The sequence below is a fragment of the Phoenix dactylifera genome, chromosome 7 (assembly GCF_009389715.1).
Source record: "Phoenix dactylifera cultivar Barhee BC4 chromosome 7, palm_55x_up_171113_PBpolish2nd_filt_p, whole genome shotgun sequence".
NCBI classification, from domain to species: domain Eukaryota; kingdom Viridiplantae; phylum Streptophyta; class Magnoliopsida; order Arecales; family Arecaceae; genus Phoenix; species Phoenix dactylifera.
Window position 1 is genome coordinate 4,493,333 of NC_052398.1, and position 25,956 is coordinate 4,519,288.

The 25,956-nt window shown below is 37.8% G+C and overlaps 3 protein-coding genes across 8 annotated transcripts; all 3 read left to right on the forward strand.

Annotated features, from left to right (window-relative positions):
* The first annotated feature begins 636 nt into the window (after nt 1-636).
* On the forward strand, nt 637-8,819 carry LOC103702282 (CMP-sialic acid transporter 2). 5 transcript variants are annotated; one of them, XR_005512476.1, is made up of 15 exons: nt 637-773; nt 2,170-2,233; nt 2,352-2,412; nt 2,505-2,616; nt 2,814-2,893; nt 4,602-4,677; nt 4,769-4,869; nt 6,024-6,095; nt 6,298-6,346; nt 6,448-6,489; nt 6,609-6,730; nt 6,838-6,897; nt 6,973-7,059; nt 7,949-8,043; nt 8,235-8,819. XR_005512476.1 is itself a non-coding variant. In XM_008784623.3 (15 exons), the coding sequence occupies exons 1-15, from the start codon at nt 747-749 to the stop codon at nt 8,290-8,292; spliced, it is 1,068 nt and encodes a 355-aa protein (XP_008782845.2). In that variant the 5' UTR covers nt 637-746; the 3' UTR covers nt 8,293-8,819. The 5 variants fall into 5 exon arrangements, 4 of the variants coding, with proteins under 4 accessions (XP_008782845.2, XP_038983922.1, XP_038983921.1 ...); XM_008784623.3 differs by having other exon boundaries at nt 6,973-7,021; XM_039127994.1 differs by having other exon boundaries at nt 6,024-6,068; nt 6,973-7,021.
* A 1,445-nt stretch (nt 8,820-10,264) lies between these two features.
* LOC103702281 (cysteine protease XCP1-like) lies at nt 10,265-12,114 on the forward strand. Its single transcript, XM_008784622.4, has 4 exons — nt 10,265-10,785; nt 10,986-11,218; nt 11,519-11,659; nt 11,742-12,114. Exons 1-4 carry the CDS (start codon nt 10,329-10,331, stop codon nt 11,952-11,954), a joined length of 1,044 nt encoding a protein of 347 aa, XP_008782844.1. The 5' UTR covers nt 10,265-10,328; the 3' UTR covers nt 11,955-12,114.
* Nucleotides 12,115-13,656: 1,542 nt separating this feature from the next.
* Nucleotides 13,657-24,452, forward strand: LOC103702280 (RNA polymerase I-specific transcription initiation factor RRN3-like). Of its 2 annotated transcripts, XM_039127991.1 has the most exons (16): nt 13,657-13,838; nt 14,108-14,264; nt 14,958-15,062; nt 15,194-15,265; nt 15,350-15,421; nt 15,511-15,747; nt 16,676-16,786; nt 16,875-16,988; nt 17,268-17,387; nt 18,443-18,511; nt 18,677-18,783; nt 20,102-20,185; nt 20,295-20,391; nt 22,522-22,641; nt 23,014-23,198; nt 23,642-24,452. In XM_039127991.1, exons 2-16 carry the CDS (start codon nt 14,148-14,150, stop codon nt 23,934-23,936), a joined length of 1,905 nt encoding a protein of 634 aa, XP_038983919.1. In that variant the 5' UTR covers nt 13,657-13,838; nt 14,108-14,147; the 3' UTR covers nt 23,937-24,452. The 2 variants fall into 2 exon arrangements, with proteins under 2 accessions (XP_038983919.1, XP_038983920.1); XM_039127992.1 differs by lacking the exon at nt 14,108-14,264 and having other exon boundaries at nt 13,658-13,838.
* Nucleotides 24,453-25,956: the final 1,504 nt, after the last annotated feature.

Sequence of the window (25,956 nt, forward strand, 5' to 3'; positions counted from 1 at the left end):
ACTAAAAAGATTCTAACAAACTGTGAGCTCTTCCAAGTAAGATTTTACTAATATAAATAGAAAAATTATGATTAATTTTATTATTAAATTAATAAAAGAGATCTAAAACTCTATTTATATATATATTTTTATTTTTGTTTATTCTTTATAAAATGCAAGTTGAGCAGGTTGAATTTTTTTTTTTTTTTTTACCCCATCAGATAACTATGTACCCTCTTATATAATTCTTCAGACATTTTTGTTTTTATTCATCTTTCCGTTCAAATGTTCTTATCCTACTGTATGGTTTCCAGGATAGGTTTCTTAGATATTGCTATGTGAAGATCCCTGAGACCGGTCCATTTCCATTAAGGTCCGCTACGGCTGCATACTGGTCCGGCACGCGGTTGTACCTTTCGCGCCAAAAAAAAAAAAAAAAATCCTCTTCCTTCGCGCCCTTCCACCGTTTGATCACCCATTGCACAGATCTCAAATTGAACAGTATATGATCCAATGGTGGATGGGCGCGAAGGAATGAATCCTTCTTTCGCGGAAAAAAACATACTTTGTATGTTTTGTGTTTCACGATGTACAGCCGATGTGGCCCTGATTTTATAGCAATAATATATACTTAGATTTCCATCGAGGATTCGACGATTCGTCGGTGCGGTGGGACTGAAAAGGAGTGGGAAGCCCAGCGAGCCGTGAAGAAAAGGAAGAGAGAGCCCTCAGATCCCTTCGCCCTTTCCCTCCGCACTCGACGAGAGATGGAGTACCGAAAAACCAAAGATCAGGTAAAAGAAATAGATATCTCTCCCTCCTTCTTCTCAGTTTCTTTTCTTATATTTTGGCATCAAATATCAAGAATGCGATTCAAGAAAGTGTCTCGGAGGCCCTATTTTTCCTTTTCCTTTCTTGTTTTCGATCCGTCAGGGGCCAAGAGACGGTTTCTTGGGTAAAGAATTGGCGCTTCTTAGGCTCCTGTTGTTGGAACTTCTTGAATTGCCATCAGGGTTTCTTGTCGGGGTTCTTTATGAGCATTGGAGTTGCTTTGGTGTGTTGATGTGAGGCACTTATTAGGCAACTAGAGAGCTGGAATTTGTTTAGTTGTGGTTTTTTTGAGTTTCTTGTTTTTGATAGTTTGCAGATCTAGGGGTTGTGTTTGACTTCGTTTTCTCCGATTGGAGTGCACGTCTACATTCTTTGGTTGGATGGCCTTTGCTTTGATTAACTAGGGACAAATTCGAAATTCTATTCTGTTTATTTGCCTGAATGATGCATTCGGTTTGTTTATTAGTTATTCCTTTGTTTATTTGTTGGTCATTATATGTCGTTTGGTGTTAGTTGTTTATTTGAAGCCTTTTTCTGGGGATAATTCAGACTGCATGCTCTTTTTTTGATGTCACCTTTGATTTATTCAAATAAAATCTAAGTAATACTTGAATCCTATGATGTATTTTACTTGAATATAGGTATTTTCCTACTTTGTTTTTTTTTCCTGAAAATTTGCAGTCTATGTAGATTTTAGGTTGAGCTGTCAGTCTTTCACTTGTACACGCACAGTCTAGTTTGTTGTTCTGACGTTCTTGGAATAGTTGTAGAATTATGTACCTGTCTTGGTTAAAGCTTCATTATCCTTTTGTAGTGATTTTCTTTTAATCACATCTTCTTGTCTTCTTATGTTCTCAGATTCAAATCTCACCTTTTTTTTTTCTTTTTTAACACACTAATTCACCTATTGGTTAAATTCAAGTCCAATGATTTTTGCAGCAATTGTTCCTTATTTCTATCATCTAGGCATGTTTTTTGTGTAAAGGATATAGATTAGTGATATCTGTTTTTATTTTTAAGAGATAGATTTAGGGGAATCAGATAGACGAGTGGAGAGAGATAGGTGGAAAAATAAATTTTTGGTAATGGAGGGGGAAATAGAGGGAGGCATGATGGAGAAATAACTAGGGTAAGAAGGTACTGGTGCTAGTTCATGATATGTAGATTTGTGTGTTCTTTTGAGCTGTTCTTGTAAGAAAGATCACGATGATTATTATAAATCCTATCCTCTAGTAACCACAAGCCATGATTTTTTATCAAACTGAAGCTTTTTCATTTTCTGCTATATAGTTTTGAGGGCTTTACTAGTGATTTTTGGTTGATCCTGAACATAAAAAATTTGTGGTATGATATTTATAGGAAAACTATGAGGATGCATCTCAAAAGGATATAGAGAGTCTACGTTGGACGCCTCTTTCTGGTGGTATTGTTTTGTTCAAGCTATATTTCTGAAGCCATACCTGATAAGTTAATGCCCTGTTTTGGTTTCCAGCTGCATGTCCTTATTATTTTGAACCATGCAATTGCCTTTGTTTCTGCAGTGGTAACTAACAGCATGCCTAGCTCTGTAGGTGGCTCAAACAAGTCTAGTTGGAAGCTAAAGTAAGACCACTTCAGAATGTTTAAATTATATGATGAGAGAAATAAAGTGACCATCTAATATGATTTTCTTGTTGTACTCATTTCTTTGGCAGGTCAATTGTTACACTTGCATTAACATTGCTGACGAGTTCACAGGCAATACTGATTGTGTGGTCCAAAAGAGCTGGAAAGTATGAATACAGTGTGACAACAGCAAACTTTTCGGTGCGAATAGCAGTGCAGTTAAATGAATAAAGTTGCAACTCCTAGTTGACTAGTTCTTTCGAAATGAAGAGATGTTGGATGATAATTATATCTGCTTTTTTGTATGCACGCGCCCGTGTGGTGAGAGAGAGTAGTGAACTTGGAAGTTTTTACAGCTCTTTGTGACTGCTGTATTCATTTCTGTTCTTGTTGACTAGGTGGAGGCTTTAAAATGTGCATTGTCACTTTCAGCCCTTGCTAGAATCTGGAAAAGTCAAGGTGTCACGGAAGACAACAAGTAAGCTCGTCCATTACTGAAAGTTGTGGTCCTTTTCCTGATTACATGTTCATTTTCTTTAAAAATTTAAGATCAAAGAAAAAAACATTGCATAGAAACCACCTATAAGAATGAAACATCTTACTATTTTATTTAGTCTTTGGGCCTCAACATTTTTTATATATTAACAGGTAGCAATCGAGGTTTATCAAGTTTATTAAACCTTGTATAACTTACTAAAGCATCTTATGATTTTTTTTTTTAAGTTTTATATGAAACTTAAAATTCTTACAATATGCTACAAGTGGCAATCAATTGTTTTGTCCATAGTATTTTTTTTGTTTAGTTGAATGAAGTGATAAGAGAAACAAACTGATGGTGATGTGCCATGCTCCCTAAGAATGTAGCATTGTAAGCACAGAAGCAGCATTCAGGTTTTACCATAAAGCATACTTAATCTATCCTATTAAATTGTAGCATTCTCATTAAGCTCTATCGAGACAATTAAGTACTTTCATAAGCAAGATTTCAATACATCTCATTTTGAAATCAATTGACCTGTTTTAACTGTTATGATCGAGGCTAGTTGAATCAGTACCATGATCCAAACTGGTTGTGTACCAGGTTGGTACATTATGGTACAACACCATATTGTACCAACACATGATATGCAGTTGCATACTGGTCAGGTTAACATGGCTACCCGGTGCTTTTTGGTTGGGGAAAAACAAAAAAAGAGGAGAGCAGCGAGGCCGATAGCTAGGCCAGAGGGTGTCAATGATGGTGACAACATGGAAGAGGAGAGCAGCAAGACTTGAGGTGAGGTGAGTGTCGATGGCATCAACTATGCAGGAGAGGAGAGCTGCGAGGCTGAGGACATCAAAGGAGAAGAGGTAAGGGATGCCAAAGTCATCAGTGATGGGGTCGGGCAATAGTGGGGTCGAGGTCGGGAGGCAATCATTGACTAGAGAGGTGGCAGCACAATGCAGCGGCCATTGAAGTGCAGGAGGTGGGGGCTAGGGTTTTGAAAAGGAGAGGGGACGAAGCACTAGGACGAGGATTCTGGATAGCCTGGAACCTTCCTTTATAAGGAGGGGTTGGTTTGGCTAGGTGAATTGAGTTAGAATCGCCTGAAACCTTGCAAAACTGATTGGTTGGCCTGGTTCTAACCGGTTCGCCCCTTGCCCCATTTCAAGAGCCTAAACTATCCTTGTTCTTGGCCAGTCCAGTTCGATATACCTTGAATCGCTCAACTTGGGATGGTTCAACTAACCTTAGCTATGATTCTACTTTTTTTTATTTTTATAAACATGTGGTATCTATAGGCCTCCTTTTTTGTGTGTGTGTGCGCGTTGGGGGAGGGGGGGAGTGGAAAAATTATTGTATTCATCATATAGGTTCATGTGTTTATGTGTCCACCAACAACTGTATGGTTGATCATCTTTGGTTTAAATGAAAATTTGGAATCAGAGTTGCAGTTATGTGAGATGATGAAAATTTATATCATAGACCTCTCCTTTGGTCCATTAAAGTTGTCTTTACTTGATATGTTGGTCTGCTTGCTAATATTTTACTGGATTCTTTATACATATTAAAACCTTACAAGTTAACATTCTTATCCAAGTGTCCAACTGTGGATTTTTAGTTTAGAAGTTAGATTAAATGTAATGTGATGTTAGTTTATCAATTAATCATCTTGGATTTATGTTTACCATCTTGTAATTTTCAGGTTAAGTACATCTTTTGACGAAGTTAGTGTTTATCCTATTCCTGCAATACTTTACCTCATTAAGAACTTACTACAGGTAAACTATTTTACAGATGCTTCTGATGATTAAAAAAGAAATAATTTGCAGTAATGAACACCATGACCCATTCATATTTTATTGCTACCAGTATTACATCTTTGCATATGTGGACGCCCCTGCTTACCAGATATTGAAGAACCTAAACATTATCAGCACCGGTGTGTTATACCGAATCATCCTAAAGAAGAAGTAAGAACTTTATTGTCTAGCGGGATGCAGTTATTTATTTCTCTGATGAGTGACTGCAGTTGCGTGTCTCTTGGGGGGGAGTTGTAACTCGGGCTACTTAATAGTTTCTGCATATTATGCATAGAAGTGTTTTTATTTTTATTTTTTATTTTTGTTGTTGATAGCACTGATACCATCTGGTTGCTCTGAACTTTCATTTACTGCAGTGTGGAAATTGAAGCCCCTTCCACAAGCATTTCTATGTGATAAACATAAATCGTGATTTATTTCTTTGAACATACTGTTATGAGAGTATCTGCATTATAAGTATAACTTGTGGGAAGGTTGACATTAGGTCAGCCTTAGTGTCGAGGGTTGAAGTATTAATTTCGAATCGCTCTATACTGGGCAGCGTACTGGCAGAGAACCAATTCTCGATACACCTCTTGATGCCATATTGTACCGACATATGGTAGTTGGTGTCACCTTTGTTATGTTAGCACCAAGTAGCATACCATGCATCAGTATAGTACATTATGTGTTGGAATCATGTTGCACCGATCCCCAACCAGTATGGGTATTGGTATTTCGACCCTTGATCGTTATATTTATTGTTGTTATCATCAATAGTGATATAGCATCCTCCATTTTATATATTGTTACTGCTCTCTTACAAAAGCCTTGGTTAAGTTATTAGCTGTACATGCATTCTTGTATATTTGTTTAACCCCCATTTTGGATTCAGGAAGGCTGAAAACTTTTAAAAATTTATGAAGTTTTGATTGAGGTATCAGGGGAGACCAATCTGATGACGAAGTTAATGTAGTTTCTTGTACGCTGAGTAATTTCTACACATCAAGATGAGGATTTGAACTGATAAAACGAAATCTCATGCGCTTACCCTGTACACAATCTTGATTAGTAGGGCTTGATTATAAAACTTCTTATTTTCTCTCACATTTGAGGAATATGCAGAACTTTTAATAAATGAGCTTTCCTTTTTTTAAAAAAATAAATTCTCTTCCGATTTGTGTTGATCAATTATTTTCCTTTACTTTTGTTGCTTCTTACATCCTTTCTGTCCTGTTACCAGGTGATCTGTTTTCTGACCAACTGTTAAACCTTAAGTTCTAAAATTGCTAAGTGTGCTCCATTTATTAATTGTTTTATTTCAGGTTAAGTGAAATCCAGTGGGCAGCTTTTATTCTTTTATGTGCAGGGTGCACAACAGCTCAACTCAACCCTTCGTAAGCATAATATCTTATTTATTCATATGCTGGGGTTTGTTGTGATCCATAGGTCCTCTAGCTACTCTTATACTTAAATGATAGTTGTAGCCAGTCGCAAAAGCTCTCTCTCTCTTTCATTGACTATAATATCCTTGTGAGTAGCATTCTTCAAATTTTGGGTTTGTTAACTCCATAACCTCAGACATTATCTTTCATGCAGTTCTGATCATGTTCTTCAGACTCCTTTACCAGGTTGGGTGATGGCCATTGTGAGTTATAGATATTATGGAGCACTTTTTTTCTACTTGAAGAATTCTCTTACCTAATTATTTGGACTTTATAATAGTAATATCTAAAATTTCATTACCAGGTCATGGCACTTCTAAGTGGCTTTGCTGGGGTATACACAGAGGTATGCTTAATAAGGTGGATGTGAGATATTGCATCTTTGCTTCTCGTCATATTGTTTGAAAAACTGTATGCAATCTCCATCATTGGCCAGTTACGATATATTAATTTTCTGCTATGCAGGCTATTATTAAAAAGCGCCCTTCAAGAAATATTAATGTGCAGAACTTCTGGCTGTACATCTTTGGAATGGTTTTTAATCTGATTGCAATTTGCATTCAGGATTATGATGAAGTCATGAACAAGTGAGCATTCAAAAACATTTCCTCTATTTTTATAATTCATCATTAAATCTTAACATGCACACAATTATCTTGAATTTGCTAGACCTGACTTATGCCTTGCCATACAGAGGTTTCTTTCATGGCTATTCATTTATCACAGTTTGCATGATCGTCAATCACGCACTCAGGTATCTTGTATCAAAAGACGAAAAATGTAGTTTCTATATTTTGCAGTTATCTGAGTTCTATCGGTTTATGTGCAGTGGCATTGCTGTATCAATGGTTATGAAGTATGCCGATAACATTGTTAAGGTAAAAAACATTGGAAGCTGCTTTCTATTATGTATCAGGTAAAACTATTATATTAATTATGTTGGCTTGTAGAGCTTTGCATCCCAAACACATGGAAGATGCCATCTTCTTATAGTTGATTCACTAGCTTATCAATTTAAAGGATGGATTGAGGGCTTCCTTGCCCTCATAAAAACATGACCTTGACCTTCCAGCCAGTGGCTTGCTTTTTGTTGTGCAGAATGAATAATGGATTATGCTATGTGCTTAATGACAAGATTTGGACTGTTTGGCTTTATTTCATTGATAAAAATCCTTTGCATACTTGCAAAAACAATGCTGTATATGGTTTGCGGAGTTCCACTCACATACTTAAAGATTGGTGCACCATTGCTTCTCACAATCAAGCTAGCAATCCTCTGCTAGTATTGTACAACATTAGTTTTCACTTTTCATGAAATCTCGTGATGCAAAGTTTCAATTTTCATTTAAGATATTACAAATTATACCTGATCTGTGGCCCAAATATTTTCTCATAGGTATATATAAGTTTGAATGCTTCTCTCTTTTTAGTTCTTAATAGTTCTTAATGCGTGAAATTAGAAAACAAGGATAATTGCAGAAGCGTAAGCTTCTTTCAATTGGAAAGAAACAAAAAGTGGTTTCAACAGAAAATGTCATCCCTCAAACTTCTTCCTCTCCCAGCAAGCTAGTCCGCCATTTTGTCAGCACAATGGTGAACATAATTAAACCTTATGCCTGTAAGTGCAAGAGGTGATATACCTGCAATTCAGCTAGCATTAACCATCTGAGTTAGACCATCATCTTACTCACTTTTGAACTGCAGAAGAAGCTATTCGAAGGAGGGAATATGAGCCAATTATGTATCTCTGCTTGAACTTTGTGGTGTCGTTTTTCCTGACTGCTATATGCTTGCATTATTTACAGGTCTATTCAACTTCAGTAGCAATGCTTCTGACAGCTGTTGTATCAGTGTTTCTTTTTGGCTTCCATCTTTCCCTTGCCTTCTTTCTTGGATCTACGTAAGCATCTGAACTCCAGATCCACATTTTGATTAATGGTACACTTGTTTTTCATTTTGACTGGGGGGAGAGATTCTGTAAACCTCAAGGTGCAAAATGTTCAGAAAGTATCTCCACCCTTGTTATTGGACCCAAATCCAAAATCTACACTTGATGTTAGTGGTTGAAGTTAATTGCATGTTTTCTTTCAGGGTTGTTTCGATCTCAATATATCTACACTCTATTGGGAAGCCACAACCACAAAAATGAGGTTTTTTGCACAGATTTTGGTGGTTGAACGGAACTCTTTCTACCTCATCCTAAATATCCTTATCTTGGTAGAACTGGGATTTGTTTCAGAAGGCCAAACAAGCATTACAGAAGCTGTTGATGCTAATGGAAGTGTCATCACACCCATATAATCAATTCTAGACCTCCCTTTGTATCAATTCTTAATGCATCAAAGTAATCGGTACAAGTGGTCTGGAAGAAAGCTGGACTTTTAAGTCCTTATATTCTTGCAAATGTGCTGCCTAAGTGCTGGTTCGTTTCAGGCTCTTGGCCCTTGATATTCCTCCGCTGTTTCATGACACTCAGAACCACTGTCTTGGAAATTTAATTAGACAAAAGAAGGCAATGCCTGCATAGTCCTGTATATGGATTCTTTAAGTGCTGTGTGATTGTGTCAAAATTTACTGTACTCAGAATATAATGACGCTCATTCTTTTGGACCCCAACGTGGTGAGTGCAAATGAATTCACCATATTTTACCATATAGAAATTGTTACGACTCTCAAATGAAAGTGATGGGCTGCTATACTCCACTGGGTCATTTACAGGATGAAACACTCAATAAATGCTCATCCTTATAATGATATTTTTCCAGAACTGTTTTCACAGGTACATCTGAACACAAATGTAGTCTGGTCTCTCAAAGGCCACGAATCAAATACAAATTTCTACTGAATATTTTTAATTATAAATGAGAGGGTGGATCTTGGTGCAACGGTACGGGGAGGTTATGTATAACTATTTCCAGTCGCATGCACTGGGCTATCCTAAATAAAATTAGATGTGGGAGTTAAAACTGTTATTTTACTGTTTAGACCTAATGAGCATTTGATGTACTGTTTGGTGTGATGTGACAAGACTTTTTCAGAGTTATAGACCGTAAGCAAATAACAGCTTGATAGCTAATGCACTATTTTTTTTTCCTGGATCAAAATTTCCCGTGAAAAAATTTTCTTGTTTATGCGAACAAATTATCTACCAATGGTTCCCGATGCATTGTTTCAAATGCAATTTTTTTGGATGATACTGCCATATCAATTTCTTTTTTTTTTAAAATAAAAGGTTGATGATACTGCCATATCAATGACTAGTATTTATGATGCATTTTTGTAGCTGAACTGCCAATGACAGCTGGAAATTGAAGGTTCAATTGATCCAAATCAATGCCAACTTTGTGATGCATAAAGTTGAAGAAAACATCTAGTTTTTATGTGTCAAAAATGTCTATTGCTTATCGTCAAAATAGAGGTCTATCGCTAAAGTACTTCAGTGCGTAGGGAACAGAAGCTGTTACGAATTGATCCAATAAGAGGATTGTGAGGCAATCAAATGGCCAGCATTTTTCTTACCCCCCCCCCCCCCCCCCCCCCCCCAGCAAAAAAAAGACCAGCCTTTTCTTTTCTTCTGGTATGAAAGATTTTCCAGGAGTATTAAATGTTAGTCATCTTTAACAGATATATTTCAAAGACCAAACAAGAATATCCCCCTCTCCATGCTCCACTCGTGGCTCAATGATTTCACTGAATTGCAACTTGCAAGTGAGTGCACTTTGCTCAAGATAGAGAGAGAGAAAAAAAAAAGAGAGAGACGGCAATGGATTGTTCTTCAAATTTCTTCTTATACCGAGGATATTTACGCTGCTGCTTCATCTTTGGTTGATAAAACCACAGGGTTTGTTGGATCAAAGGCGAAATTATTGAAACCCTGAGGCTTTGGCATGGACCTGTTGATCTTGACAGCTAGATTGCAGTACAATTGCCTTCAACACCTGGCATAAGTAACTGGACAAGACACGTTATTTTGCTTGGCATGCTTGAAAGTAAAGCCTCACCGAACCAGGCCTCACCGAACCAGGCTTCAAGCATTGGCATTCTTGACCACAACTGCTCCAGCAATTTCAAGAACTTTGCTTGGAAGCAACATGGGAGACAAAACCAATATATAGATGCCCCTACTCTCTCCATTTCTCAAGACAAGAAGAAACAATACTTTCGCGACCTCCTGACCTCGTAGTAATGGCCGCCTCCACCATCAAGCTCTCCCTTCTCCTTTCGATGTGCCTTATTACATGCTTGGCTCTCCCTCGAGACTTCTCCATCATCAGCTACACGGAAGATGACTTGAACTCCCATGACAAGCTGATCGAGCTTTTTGAGTCCTGGATGTCGAAGCACAGCAAGGTCTATAAGAGCTTTGAAGAGAAGCTGAGGAGGTTTGAGGTCTTCAAGGATAACTTGAAGCACATTGATGAGACAAACAAGAAGAGGAGCAGCTACTGGCTTGGGCTCAATGAGTTTGCGGACCTAAGCCATGGGGAATTCAAGGCAACGTACCTTGGACTGACGACTGACTTGCCAGAGAAGAGGGATGCCGGTTCCAACTTCAGGTATGAAGATTCTACGGACTTGCCCAAGTCAGTGGATTGGAGGAAAAAAGGAGCAGTGACCCCTGTGAAGAACCAAGGCCAATGCGGTACGGGCTCATCACAAAACAACCATCTCTTATAAATCCAGAACCTGTCGGCAATTGAGCTTCTGTATCATTTAATTCATTTGTTATCTCCAACCAGCCGCTGCTTTGGTTGCTAATACGCGAACAAGATTTAATTTGTTCCAATAGATCAGGGCAAATTTGAAGGCATTGGAATGTACTTGGATATGGATTGGTTGCAGGTAGCTGCTGGGCATTCTCAACAGTGGCAGCCGTGGAGGGCATAAACCAGATCGTGACAGGGAACCTGACATCACTATCCGAGCAGGAACTGATCGACTGCAGCACAGACAACAATGGCTGCAACGGAGGGTTGATGGATTATGCATTCTCATTCATAGTCTCCAATGGTGGACTTCACACGGAAGAGGCCTACCCTTATCTCATGAAAGAAGGCACTTGTGAAGAGAAAAGGGTAAACAAGTGCAAGCTTAGACCTAACCACACCCATCAACTTTTGACTGAGTAGTTTGGTTGGTCAGCTTAGAATCTATATTTAACTAAAAATAAGGGTTAATTATCACCAGTGTTGCGACCAGCCTTTTCAAATCCTCTCTCACTTTCATTCATGTTAGCTTTAATTAGATCTTGACCTCCATTTTTTGTAACTACGTTTTGAAACATCTCCTTCAATATATCTTATTCTTGGAAGAATACAGTACTCCAAAGAGCCTAATTGTTATTGGTTCTTCCTTCTCTAATATTTCGTTTTTAGGCTGAAGTTGAGGTTGTCACCATTGCTGGCTACGAAGATGTACCAGAGAACAGTGAAGAGAGCCTCTTGAAGGCATTAGCCCACCAGCCCGTCAGTGTTGCTATTGAGGCTTCGGGCAGAGACTTCCAGTTCTACAGTGGGGTGAGTCTTGCCTCCTTTGCTTGTGATCATACGCAACTTTCCTTTCGTGGGAGCTAAGAAGAGATCGAGTTATGGTTTTCAGGGGGTTTTTGATGGGCCTTGCGGAGATGCGCTGGATCATGGGGTGGCAGCCGTCGGGTACGGAACATCCAAGGGTCAGGATTACATCATCGTGAGGAACTCGTGGGGGCCGAGATGGGGTGAGAAGGGATATATAAGGATGAAGAGGAATACTGGGAAGCCTGAAGGTCCCTGTGGAATAAACAAAATGGCTTCTTACCCTACTAAAGATTAGTGAGGGATGTCCTCCTCATGTGATCCCCTGAAAATGTCTGATTTTATCTGGTCTACTTCATATTTGTTCTAAATTCTTTTTTTCTTTTCCCTTTCCATGGATGTAATTCTCAATTGTTGTTCTCCTTCATGAATAAAACAGGCTAAGCCATTAATTGAAATGGAGAAATTGCTTGTGATGTTTGAGAATAGATGGAATTTTCATTTGTTTTTCATTTTGAGAAAAAATGGCTAAGGTATCGTTAACTAAATGTAGGAAAGTGAAAGGCGTCATTTTATCCTTGCTTAAACTAATATTTAGCGATGCCAATGAAGGTTGTGATTAATATACTTAGAAAAATAGGCCTCGGTCCCATCATCTAGTTGTTGCGAAATTGAATTCTGAACCTAGTAATCCGTGTTCAAAATTTATTTCGTATTCATTCAGAATTTAGTTTTTAATTCAAAATTTCATTTTTATGAAAAGTTGATTTAAATTGAAATTTGTTTGGATGTGCTAGAAGGAGAGAAACGCCAGACTATTCCTTGACAAAAGAAGATCTTCAGTTGTGCTGGAAGGATTGTATTTTTTAAATGATTGATCCACTTCCTATGACCATAACCTCCTCCTGGATTTTGGAAAAATATGGTTAAGAGTTAGAAAGACAATATCTAGCCTTTTTGTTACTCGATGTTTTGCCTATGTGCTTTCTTATACTGTTTTTTTTCCTTCTATGCGCTGTCAAGCATTCTACTACTAAGATTATCAAAAATATAAAATTGTTTTTTTCTCGATTCAAAACATAGACGGCGAAAAAATATAAAAGTTAAGAATCCAAACTTGATAATAACCTAGTCAAAGAAACCCAAATCCAAATCTAGATACACTAATCTTTTATGAGTATTGATCTTCCTTGGATTGGATCCTAAATGGATACTGTTGCACCCCTAGCAGGCTAGAAAGCTTTTCATCTCAACAAGACACGGGCACCAACTAATATAAACATATAAAATATCTGCTTTTCTTAACCAATATTAACTGCTCTATTCAGGATTTCAGGCAACATTCTTAATATATCTATGAAGACCCGTGGTGTTTAGTCCCACATCGGTTATTCGTTGGGTAGATCTTGAGTACACTCAAATAATACCTTCCAATTAGCCATTTTGGGTGAGGTCTTGAATTGTTACAAATGGTATCGGAGCGGATCCGGCCCATAACTTATGTAGATTAGGGGATACTGTAGCACGGATCTATTGGGGCGACTCTTCAGGGTTTGAACGGGGAGAGTATGTGAGGATCCGTACGGATGTGTGTTTAGTCTCACATCGGTTATTCGCTGGATAGATCTTGGGTCCTTATACAGGATCAAGGAACCCAAATAATACCTTCCAGCTAGCCATTTTGGGTAAGGTTCTGGGTTGTTACACAATATCAATGGAGACATTCTAATATATTTTATCAATGCATAGACTGTGCATGTAATCTTGTTATTTTCAGTATTTCGGATGATATTATAATATATCAGTCGCTATATATTAACTGCGGACTTCCATACCGGTCTTCTTAAGAACCGGATATCGGCGTATCGCGGCTCATCTCGATATCGGCAGTGGCTCACGTGCGAGTCCCGGCCGGATTCGGGTTCATGGACTCGTCTCCGGATTGAGTTTTTTTTTTTTTTTTTGCCCTTTTGACCGGATCCAGAATCTCATCCGGCCCAAGCCACCCCTACTAAAAGTCTAAAACCCTAATTCTCTTCCATGCCTCCCCCCCCTTTCGCGCTTCCGAGGCGGCGATAACTCCCATCGGTTCCGTTCGCGGAGTCCGAGTCAGGGCGGTGGCGGGTAGTTTTTATTGGTCCAGCGGCGATTTGCTGCGCAGTGATCCACCTAAGCCTTCCAAGTAATTCACCTTTCTTTGTTCGCCAATTTTTCCTTTTCTAAGCTTTAATCTGAATCATAATATATTGGTCTTTCTATCTCTGCAAGCTACCTGGAAAAGTTTCACCTTCTGCTTGTTAATATCTTAAATTTGATTTTTTACTTCCAATATTTGGAAATCTTGAATATATATATATATATATATATATATATATATATATATATATATATATATATATATATATATATATATGGAAGAATTCTGGTTGCTAAACCTCCGTGCACAAGCAGGGAGGACTGAAGAAACTCTAACGAATTCGAAAGTGAGGATATGGGGGTGGAATTGATGAGCAACAACGACATGGCTGTTTCTGAGATGGACGACGGCTACCTCAGTGATACCGAGGCCTTTTCCTCTGTCATACAAGCCCTCGACGGTGTTCGGATGGTAAGAGGATTGGAGAATCTTGAAGGCTGCGAACTTGATGAACAGTCATGCCTTAATTTGTTTTAAAAAAACCCGCAATGAACTTCTATGCAATTGTTGATTCTGTACTGAGCACCGAGAACTTTGTTTGTTTTTTACGATAGTGAGAGATATCATTCATATAGAGTACGGGAAAAAAGAAGTAACACTAACCTCTACCTCAATGAGGTGGTAATTTGATGACTTCTAAGAAAGGGACAAAATCAAGGTCTCAGTTTCCTTTTTTTTCTGAAGGAAGATGCTGAATATCCTACAATGTGAACAATGCACTTTTAGGAACAAATTTCCAGCTACATGGCATATGGTAACATGTTTTGACCTGCATATGTCATCGAGGATACGGCTATAATAGTTTCGTGTGATCATTTGTTTTCCAGTTCTTTTTCCCATTATACTTATAGAAGTAAGATGCATCATTGCCTGGTTTATGTAGTTATGGAGAATGGTTGCATGATTTATGTTTTGTTGCTTATAGTGTTATCATCTGAGAATGCTGTTTACTGCTGATTGACCTGTCCGCATCATCAATATCATGGATCTTTATTTTTTTCATAGAAGCAGATTAAGTTGCATTCACATAACAGCTTTATTATGGTGGAATTGCATCTGTAAAACATTAATAACTGTGCATGTTTTTTTTTATGGTTGCTCTAGGCTCCAAATTTGATAGCCGAAAGTGACAGAGATCAGTATGACAACCTGCTTGGCATTGTGGCTCCAGTTAAGAAAATGGGTCCTGATGAGGAGGCTTTGCTAGTGGTAGGTCATTTATGTCTGAGCAATTCTTTTCATGATTCATCTAAAGTTTATTTTTCTTTCTTGCTTTCTCTCTTTCTTCTTGTTGTTCTCCTCCTTTTTGTACCTGACTTTCTTCCCTGGTGATTTTCCAGCTGGCTTTGAAGGCACTTTCAGGAGCTGTCTCCAAGATAGACTGTGTGTTCCACGGCTCTCTATTGAATAATGTATGTCCTGGGGTGTACAAATGGAGATTCTTTTTATTTCACTCACCTATATGAACCTCTAAACTCATAAGAGATGTTTTCCAGATTTTCTCGATGTGCATTTGGAACTATGGCTTGGATGCTAGAAATGCACTTTTAGAATTAATCACTACCTTGGTATGCACCTTGATGGCAGATTATTTACGTCTATTGTTCTGATTGAGAATCCAATATTCAATTTTTTTTTTTTGTTATATTAACACCAGGCTGCTGTACCTGACAAGTTTCTCGATGGTTGTTTGCACATGCTTGTTGGCAATTTTCTGCCACCTCGAAGGCTGCGAGAATCAATTAGCCAGTCACGATGGCTCACAAGAAAGAAAGAAGTTCATAGTCAGCTGCACATGGCGTTGCATTATATTGCTGAATTGGTGCCTCTTGCTCCAATGAGGCTGAAGGATGTCATTGATAAAAGAATGCCAAGATATACTGATCCCAAAGATGTAAGTTATGAAACTGTTGAAACCAACTTTTATTCTTAATAAGCCTTAATTAATATATTTATGATAAATAAAATAGTTTTTTTAGTACAATTTATCTAAGTTAAAATAAAGCTTTAAAAGTAATATAGTTGGTCAAAGTTAAAGCGATTTAGATAGTTGCAAACTTGCGATAACATTAAATGGTGGTGCAAACATCAGAAAGTTTCTAAATGTCTTGGTAAGGGAGCAAGTTTCTATAGCTGTAGTGACACTCGATTGAGGAAGTTCTTACTGCTAAGACTGGTACTGATGGCTATGTTGTATCTTGCAAGATGACTGAGGAATGAAAGTTGCATGAAAAATAGATATGAGAACCCATATGCTGCCTGTGGAGTATAGACTAAGAAAAGAAACTATTTACACAAGGAAGTACTTACATGTACAGATTGTTAGATCTCTTTTGTAGATTAGGTATGGTAATACAATCTTATTAGGTGCACATAGCTGTCCATACATTATTAGGATGCACTTCAATCTGTCATTTACAAGTCAGTGCTCATTCCAGGGCATGATATTTCCCATTTTGTGTTATTGGGTGTGGCTATATGATGGTCACTGACGTGCCTGGGTTGTAGGTATCCTTGAGCACCTAGCCCACTATTTATTTATTATGTCTGAGGTGGGCACATCCTACTGAGCTGCCTGGAATGTGTGCATTTAGATGCTTCTTAATCCTCATTGCTTATGTCTGGTATGTTTACTCATTTAACTGGAGTAGCTTATCCATCTCAACACATAGCTTTTCTCAGACCTTACTATCATTATGTACTGACTGTTTTAGGATCAACATTAAATTGTATTCATATGCTGATGCAACCAATGTGCTACATGAATATTTTTTAGTAAATCTTGTTAAAAGCCTCATGATATTGTAAATCACTGCCTGCAGGTGATTGTAGTGTTTATGGAATGCATGCTAGGACTGGAGAGTGATGAAATTGGAGAATTCCTTGGAAATATGTTGCTTGCGAAGGTGATGGATCTGCTTACAGACTTAGATGTAAGTTATGATCTTGCTGGTGATTACATTAGAATGATTATCTTGCAATAAGTTAATGATCTTACAAATTCATCTTCAAGTTTTGCAGGTAAATATAAGCTGGGAAGACATTCTACAGGAAGACCATAACAAAGGCATATTTGACATGGAACTCGAAGAGTGGGAGGAAAATACAAATAGCACTGGGAAAGATGGCATAAAGGTCTGACTAGATGTATTATAAAATAACTTGAAAATATAGTCTAGAAAGGGCGGTCCAGTGCATAGGCTCCTGCCATTTGAGGGGTATAGAGGGTCAGATATACGCAGCCTTACTCCTACATGTGGAGAGGCAGTGTCCGTGTTTTGAACACATGACACCTAGGTCAAGGTGGAGCAACCTTACCGTTGCGCCAAGGCTTATCCTCTTGCAGAATGTAGTCTAACTTAATTTATTCTCTGAACTTTAAATATGTTCTGAGTTAGCATTGCCTATTTTCAGCCCCTGGAAGAAGCTAATGGAGTTCTCAATGGCAATGTATTTGCTGAGAAATTGGACGTTTTGATGGTGATTGTGTGTGAGCATCTTAAATTATGTGCAGATGGTGGCCGTTTGTTGAAGGTGAGTTTTACTGGTAATATTTTATTTTCTTCAAGGCAATGTTCAATGTGCTCTTTGGTAAAAGGATTATCATGTAATCACCAAATTGGTTGTTCAGATGACTAAATCTAGATAAATGACTTTTGTTCCGATTTTGTTCCAGATTAGTTATGGGTGTAACAGCGCTTACTGTTGCAAATTATCAATAATGTTGCCCCGAATTGGGTTGTATTACTGTCCCAAACCCAGTCCAATGAGCTTTGTCTCTTGCTTGACTTGTGTTAGAATGGGTACGGCCCATATGCAGCAGAATTGGGTCAGGCTGGATTAGATTGTCCTGGTGGGAGAAAATCTGTCAGCCTTACTTTCTGTATATAGCTCAAGCAGCACCTATTACTGTGCTGGTTTGAACTGCCATATGTTTCCACATGTCAGTTGCCTTGCTACTGATTTTTTTTTTCCTTAAAAGAAATGGAATTTTCATATAATAAGCAGCTGTTGCAAATAGCTTGTGGCAAATGGTTTGCACATGCATTGCCCACTCTTAATACCACAAATCAGTAATCCTTGTTCATATTGGCATTTATGAAGATGTTTAGTAGAGCTACTGTAGTAGCAGTAGTCAAATGTGAAATTGGTCAAATGTTGGATTAGCCTACTCTGATAGTATTATTCTGCTAAGTACATATGTTTGTTGCTTTCTGGTAATTATTCTTTTAACAAAGCTCATTCATCTGAAAGAAGATTGAGCAATTTCTAATTTATGTGCAATATGAAGTGGAAGTACTCATGCTGCTTCCATGCTCCTTGATATAAATTTTAGAAAGAAATTTTGCCTGAGCAATTTTGATGGTAGAGGCCCTATAATATTCCAGCTCATGTAGTAGGGATTAAAATCTTCCTTGCATAGGCATAACCGACACTTTTATTTATATTACATGTTATTTTTTTACTGAAAAAAGTAACTGATCAGATGACCCATCTGCTGGTTTCTTCTTGATGTCTTAAAGCAAATTATTTTATTCTTTTTTTAATACCATATCTCTCCTTCAACTTAACTTTCTTTGGTGAGATAGGTATTTGATATGCTTACAGAGATCTTTCGGAGAACTATCATGAATGCTCACAAGTCGAAGTTTGCTCAGGTTATCAGGATTTTAATTACTATTTCCTTTTGTAGATGATAGTATCTGTAAGCTTGTCACTTCCCTTGTTTCTATAACAATTATGGGTTCTTGACTTTCTCATGACACAATCACTGGTTTGTCATTTGTTGTATCCTTATACTTTGACTTGGTTGTTTTATGCAGTTTGTGATGTTCTATGCCTGTTCATTGGATCCTGAAATCTGTGGTCTGAAATTTGCTGTTCTGCTGACAGATATTTTTGTTTCAAAAACAGAGAGTCCAATGTCCAGGTAATCCAGAATAATTGTAATACTCAATATTACTTTGAGTTATCAAATTGATTTTATAATGGTGTAAACTGGAGCTCTAATTTACCTTCTGTCATATCTAAAATGAACTTATATGCTTTGGTATTTCTATAGAACAACCACATCTATCTCACAATGACTTCCTTTGATTTAAACTTCTATTGTAGAGTTTGTGCCTCTATGCTTCACCACTTGGTTTTCTCAGCTTCTCTTATCAAACTTGTTAAGAGAGATGGGGCCAAGGTTGGAAGGATTTCTCTCAGCATGGCCACTTACATTGTGCAAATTACTGAAAAAAAAAGTTTTTAGATACATGGTGTTTTCAGGAATGAGCCTCTTCACTAGGTACTGTCAAACTTCATGATAGGTTGTCAATTCTCGTTCTGCGTACAGTTTCACCGCTAGTGCCTTACAAGTAATTCTTCATGGTTAAAGGGTTGATTGGTCCCTTGCTCTCCAAAGGTGCCATGTATCACTTGTTTGGACTTCACAAGTGTATTTGTGCTTGTTACTGTGTATTCGTTCCCTGACCTAGTTTGGCACGCACATTTCCATTATTTCGCTCCTCTCTTTGTGCCTATGGCTGTCTTCTTGTTGAATGACTATCTAATATGTAAATACTATTTCATAAGCTTCTCATGTAACTATATGCAAACTAGTAAAAATTTTTGAGTTTATGCTTGCTTGCTGGATAAGTTTTGACACTGCAAAAATTGCTAGGTTACAACTCTTACATTGATCTATCTATCAGCTTGCCTTAACAGTGTCAGATGTGTATCAACACGTGATTCTTTCTGAGCGACTGAGAATTTTTTCTGATTATATATTTCAAAAGCTAAAACTTAGAATGCTCTATCTGTTTGCTTTTTCCAGCTGCCTTCTATGTGCCTTTCAGTATATGCCTCTCCAACATAACAGAGTAGGACATTAGAGTATCCTGCCGACCCTTTTTTGCACTTGTATTTCGACATGTGTGCAATGCATCTGTATATGTGAGCCAATTGGCTGAAATGGACAACTCAATATATCATTAGATGCAGGCAGTCTTGTAAGTGGTGTGTGGCATAGAATATATGAGCATCAGAGAGTTGAATATTGCAGTGGATGTATTTGCTATGTTATTTCTTACTTATTTCTGATTATGTTATGAACTAAAGATGCTTGCATTGTTCGCTCGCTTTGTTAAATGGAAATATCGATGCATCTTAAAATCAAAACTGATACATTTTGGTTTATTTTTGCTTCTATTGTTATACCAAAAAAGCACAGTACATGATTTGTTTTGGGTACCTTAATGCAGAATGAGTGCTGTTTTATATCTTGCAAGTTATCTGTCCCGAGCTAAGTTTATTTCATCTGTCATGGTTGCAAGTATACTTAAAAGGTTAGTAGGGGTTCTATTCATTTATTTTTTCTCTTTGCTCATTCATGCTTGTTCATTCAGTTTTCATTTTTATCTAATTCATGATTTCACATATTCAATCCCTGATCAGATTGGTGGACTGGTGTTTTGAGTATTGCCAACTACACAGCATTCAGGAGAAAATAGTCAAGCCTGAAGCTCATTGTGTCTTTTATTCTGGATTTCAGGTAAATTATATATCTCAATAGACATTTTTTATAAATATACAGCACTTTAGATGAGCTCAAGATATATGCTTAGCTTGGAATTCATATCATCCTGCACCAAAAACAAATCATGAGGTCTCATTGTTGATCATCTTGACATTTTGAAGTTTTAGGATGCCTGTTGTGATATCTGATGAAACCCTATATGTAGAATATGTAGATAGGAGTGGTAGCTGATAAGTGGTAACCGTAACGGGTGCTATTGTGGTGTTTGAGTTTGAATTTCTCTCCAACTGCATGTCTGGATTGGCACAATTCAAAAAGGTGACATTCAATATTTGAAAAATCTTGGATTGTGTCCTCGGTGCCTCTTAAATATCTCCAACTTTTCTCAAGTTATTTGCCAAATGGAAGGCCTTGTCTAATATTTTCCATCATGTTTGATATATCAAAGTTCATCATGTTGATCCAAACAACCTGCTCTCCTGGATACTGTGTTATGGTTTGAGGGAGTCTGTGTCCTCTCTGCAGGGCCAGTTGTAGCATTTGATGGTTTCAACTTCTGTGAATATTAATTGAACAAAACCCTTGGTCATCAAAGCATAAAAATTGGTACTATATCCTATATGATAACTTGATTAAGTGCAGAGCCAGGGTTTAAATAGTGGCTTCCATTTTTCAAATGGCCATTGTAATAGCTGTAGGGCACCTTCATTACACCATTAAGATACATAAGATCCTCTTTGGAACAATATTATGCACACATGATGACCATTATAATGCCACTATATTAGGGCTAAAAACAAATCGGATGTGGATTGGATACTGGTATATCCATATCTCCATTCATATTTATAATGAATATGGTTATAGATATGGGTATGAAACAGATATTAAAATTAGTATCCATATTTGTTCTAAATGGATATGGATATAAGTTGGATCTTACTTATATCCATATTTTTCGGTCCTAATACATATGTAAGTTGGATATTATTCAGATATAAATTGAAACTTTAGTAGAATTCAATGATGAGATATAACATTAATTATATAATCATAAAGGATGGGAATAGAATTCACTATGTAGATTGCACATGACATGCAGATGACTAAGGATCTAAGGCATGATTATTAAACCCACACATAGATCGACCTAGTCAAGGGTCCAAGTCACTAGTCTAATCATGATTGTTTAAAAGATTAAAAATCAAAAATTATTTTAAATAAAAATATAATATAAAAATATTAATATTTTTGTTTCAAATACCTTTATTACTATTTAATTATAGAATAAATAAAAATAATCATGAATTGTCTATCATTAGAGAGCTTGCAAGAAAAATTACATATAAATATTGGAATACATAAAAGTTATTAATATTTTAAATATTTTTACCATTAAAGCTTTGAAAATATCATAAAAAGAATATTTATTTTTTTTATTTTTATCAAAGGGAAAAGGATTTATTTTTAGAAAAGATAATGATTAAAATATGAAATATCACAGAGGACATCAAAAGATTATGTAATAACCTGAATGTGAATAAGCAAATAAACTGCTTATACAAAATAAAAACACATGTTGGAGTCTTGTGGTTGAGGGCTTGTCATTCAAACCAGAGATCAATAGTTCGAATTCTGGGTTATACAATTAATTTTAGTGAATATTTTACTGCATATTCAGATCTGAATTCAGAAAATCTTTAAAATCCAAATTCGGATTGGGCTGTGGCAAGATTTATAATAGATATCCGAATTCAGATCCAGATCTGATTGGATATCAAGATTTCTTTCTAAATCCGGTCTGATCCGGATTTGGAAATGGATGCGGTCAGATTTTATCCAACCTTTTTCAGCCCTACATTACACGACATTTATGATGGGCATTGTTTGAAGTTTTCGCTTTTTTTAAGAATTTAATACTCACTTTTATACCAGATAAAATTAGTAGTAGAATACAAAATACTTTTAAATAGATATAGTAGTCATTTCTTAGTAATTCTGCTGTGATGTATGTATATTGTCGATTGTCCTTCACTTCTGCAAATGTGCTGCTGGCTTTATAGATCTTGTTTCTCTGTTTGCTATCATGTTCCCTGTGTTTTGCTAGTCCTAAAATCCTTCTCCTGTTTGTTTTTTCTGCTGTAGGCTGTGATGTATGTCCTCTGCTTTCGCATGAGGTCAATAATGGATGTTCCCAATCTCAAATCACTGCTTTTTCATATGCCTCTAAATTTGATCTTGTGTCATCCCTTGGATCCTCTAAAGGTGAGTGGAAGTTTCGATCTATTGACTTGGTATTTAAGTTGGCATTACCATATATGCACATATCTCTATGAAATACCAAAAGTACTTGCTATGAATGAGATATTGAACTGAAATATGTCAACTTTGTGAATGCTCGAGAAATGAAGTTTCTGATAAAGTAGCCGCTAGCTTATATGACAGCTTCCGGTGACATTGATTGCATAAATATCTTCTAGACCTGCTGCAGGGATCTGAAAGTCTATGCTTCTCTCGTCCACTTTTGTCAGCAAAAATTGCTACAATCCTACAAAAATTTCCTGTATCTACAATGCAATTTGTAGACCTTGTCAATCTTGAGGTCATTCTGAATCCTTTGCCTGTGTTCCGGTACAGGTATGCTTGCCTTCGATAGTGCAGGAGTTCCTGCGCCAGGCCAAAGCTGCTAGATTGTTCAACATGTCAGTGCCTTCCCTCTATGACAACTTACTTGAGTCTGAATTCTCAAAGGCTTTTGGAGGGATCGGGAGGTTGGACGTGTTCTTCCCATTTGATCCATATTTGCTAAAAGAATCTGACAGGTCTGTTCTCTCATCCTTCCAGTTATTAGACAATTGGCAAATATCTTTGCAAGATACAGGGGTTCATCTCCACAATGGTTTTGACAAATAATTCTAATTACGTTGCAAATAAAGCACACATATTTTAACCAGTTTTTTGACTGATTATTTTGTCTCTTTCTGCTGAAATTTAATGAGTTTGAAGGTCCATGTTTGCGTCGAGTTATTGTTTTTTTGAGATGTCACTGTTTTGAATATCTTAAAAAATTTCTGAACTGTTTGAAAGACTTCTCTCCATGTTTCTCACATAAAAAATTCGCACTTAGTAAATTCTTGATCGGTGTTACTTTCCAGTAATTCAGGGTTCACATGTTAATCTCCGCTGGAAATTTGCCATAATATACCAAACCAGCTGTTTATGTTTCTTCAAGATATATGTTGATTCAACCATTCTCTTTTCGAAGGTTTATGCGACCAAAGTATGAGTTCTGGTCCATGGTAAAGACAACATATAGTAACTGCAACAGTGCAGATGAGTACGAATACGAGGATCTCGATGCCCCAGATTTTGCAGACAATGTGGAGAGATTCGAAGGGCATGATAATAACGACCTTGACAGTGAGGATGATCTCGAGTACTCCATCAACAAGATGTCTATAACTCCCAAGCCCGCCTTCCAATATCCTGCAGCTGCCAACTTCCATATACCCTCTCGAATGCCCGCCAGAATCAGACCATCTGTGAGCCCCGCCTGGTAGATCCATTCAATATTTTGTTTGATTTATTATTCTCCTCGAGACAGATAAGGGTCACCAAATGCTGCGAAACGGGAAGGAAGTAGCTGGTGTAGGCAGCTGGCCTAGCAGTCGGCGGCATGGAGCTTGTACAACTATTTGATAATGTAATCCGGTCCAATTTTTCTGCAATTTGTTGCAGTTGATTAGTTTTGTTGCCTTGTAAAGTAGGGAGATGGGAGTGATGTCGATACAAAATCATTCTTCTGAAATGTATATGGAAGTTGATCCCTAACCAGTCAGGATTAAGGACAAGCTCTGAAAGTCGAATGCCTTGAAGAGAAGCTCTGCAGAGAGTCAGATTGAGAATTGCAGATTGAAATGTTTACTGATTTAATGGTTTTTAATATAGTTGTGGTTTGGGGGGGTCACTTTTCACCTGTTCTTAAATCGCAATAAACTCAGAAAGAGCGCTTTTTGTAAAACCATTTGTTTCTCTCCAAGGTTTCCATAAGAAATCACTCAGCTGTCGTGCTTGTATTTTCGTTGCTCCTTTCTGTATTTGCGTCGTTCATCGTGCCACAGAACAATGTGAACCGGGGCAGACGGTTAAGTGAGTGATTTTTCTGGATTACCAGAGCATTTTCTCTTTCCATAATAATAGGCTCTTTTGGGTTGAAAACATTGAAATGCAGAGACTGATTTGATCTATCCATCCTGATCGTTTTTGCCTCTCAAGTGATCTCAAGTCATACTGCATTCTATATTGGGAGGGGAACGGGGATTCACACGGGACTGCTTGGGCTGGGTGGTTATAGTCTTGGGCTCGACTTGGGTGACTGCATGCCTCGTCCATGCTCGTCCCGGCTCATTCTCAACCCAACCTGTAAAAATATTGGGCCAGCCTTGTTGACTATACGGGCTCGGTCGAGGTCCATGGGCTGGCAGGCCCAATGTTAATGCTTTTTAATCCTATTGTTGCCTGGAGTAGCTAAGCCAACAATATTAGCATGCGATTAACAGTGGAAATTCACTTTCGGAGAAAAATTTGCAGTGGAATTGAATGCTCTTTTTTCTCTTTAAAAAAGCTGATTTCCAAAAGTGAGGCAGACGAAACGAGAACGGCCCTTCTAATTAAACCCATCAAGATTCTGTCATTCGGTAAGAACTGCTGATGTTTCTATGATGCTCTCTTCTTCATGAAACGATTTGGCTGAGCATTCACTTGGAATCGATAGATTTGTGGCTGTCGTTCACTTGGGCTGCATTTGGAATCATTCCCTTTCGAGATAAAATTTCCTTGCATCACTTTATTGACTTCTAAGATTTTCAAAAATTAGTTTTCCTGCATGCATGGTAGAAGGAGCTAACAAAGAAGATTATTTTATCACAGGGGAGCTTTGAAAGAGAGAACCCATCTGGGACTAACACTTCACAAGTTGAAGCCAAGATGGACTAACAAAATTGGGGCTACGGAATAGGGCATAGCCCTTCCGTGATGCTCTTACTTTTTCCTTCTCTGGCCTTCCTGTTAGGACCGTAGGCGCTATCATTTCACTAAAATCCGCAGGTAATAGTGAAGGCTTAATCATGGTCTTTAAACCGACCATCCCAAGCGTTCCCCCGATGTTCGATTGCGACTTGGCCCACACCGGCCTCCGCCAACCATTCTCCCCCATGATACCACTGTTAGAACTGTAGGCGCTACCATCTCACTAAAACCCGCAGGTGATAGTGAAAGCTTAACTATGGTTTTTAAACCGACTATCCCAAGCGCCCCTCCGGCGTTCGATTGCAACTTGGCCTCCACCGGCCTCCGCCGCGGGTGAGCCTTGCTGATTTGGTTTACACTGGCCTCCGCCAACACCCCCTTCCCTCACGCTGACACCCATGTGATTTTATGCTTGGTCTATGGTGCAACCATCTACAAAATTTACCAGGAGGGTATTTGGTGTACGTCGCCGAGTACCGAAGCCAAGGATCAAACATAGGCTATTGGAAAGGACACTCCAAGGTATAGAATAAGAGATTGCCTTGTTTTGGC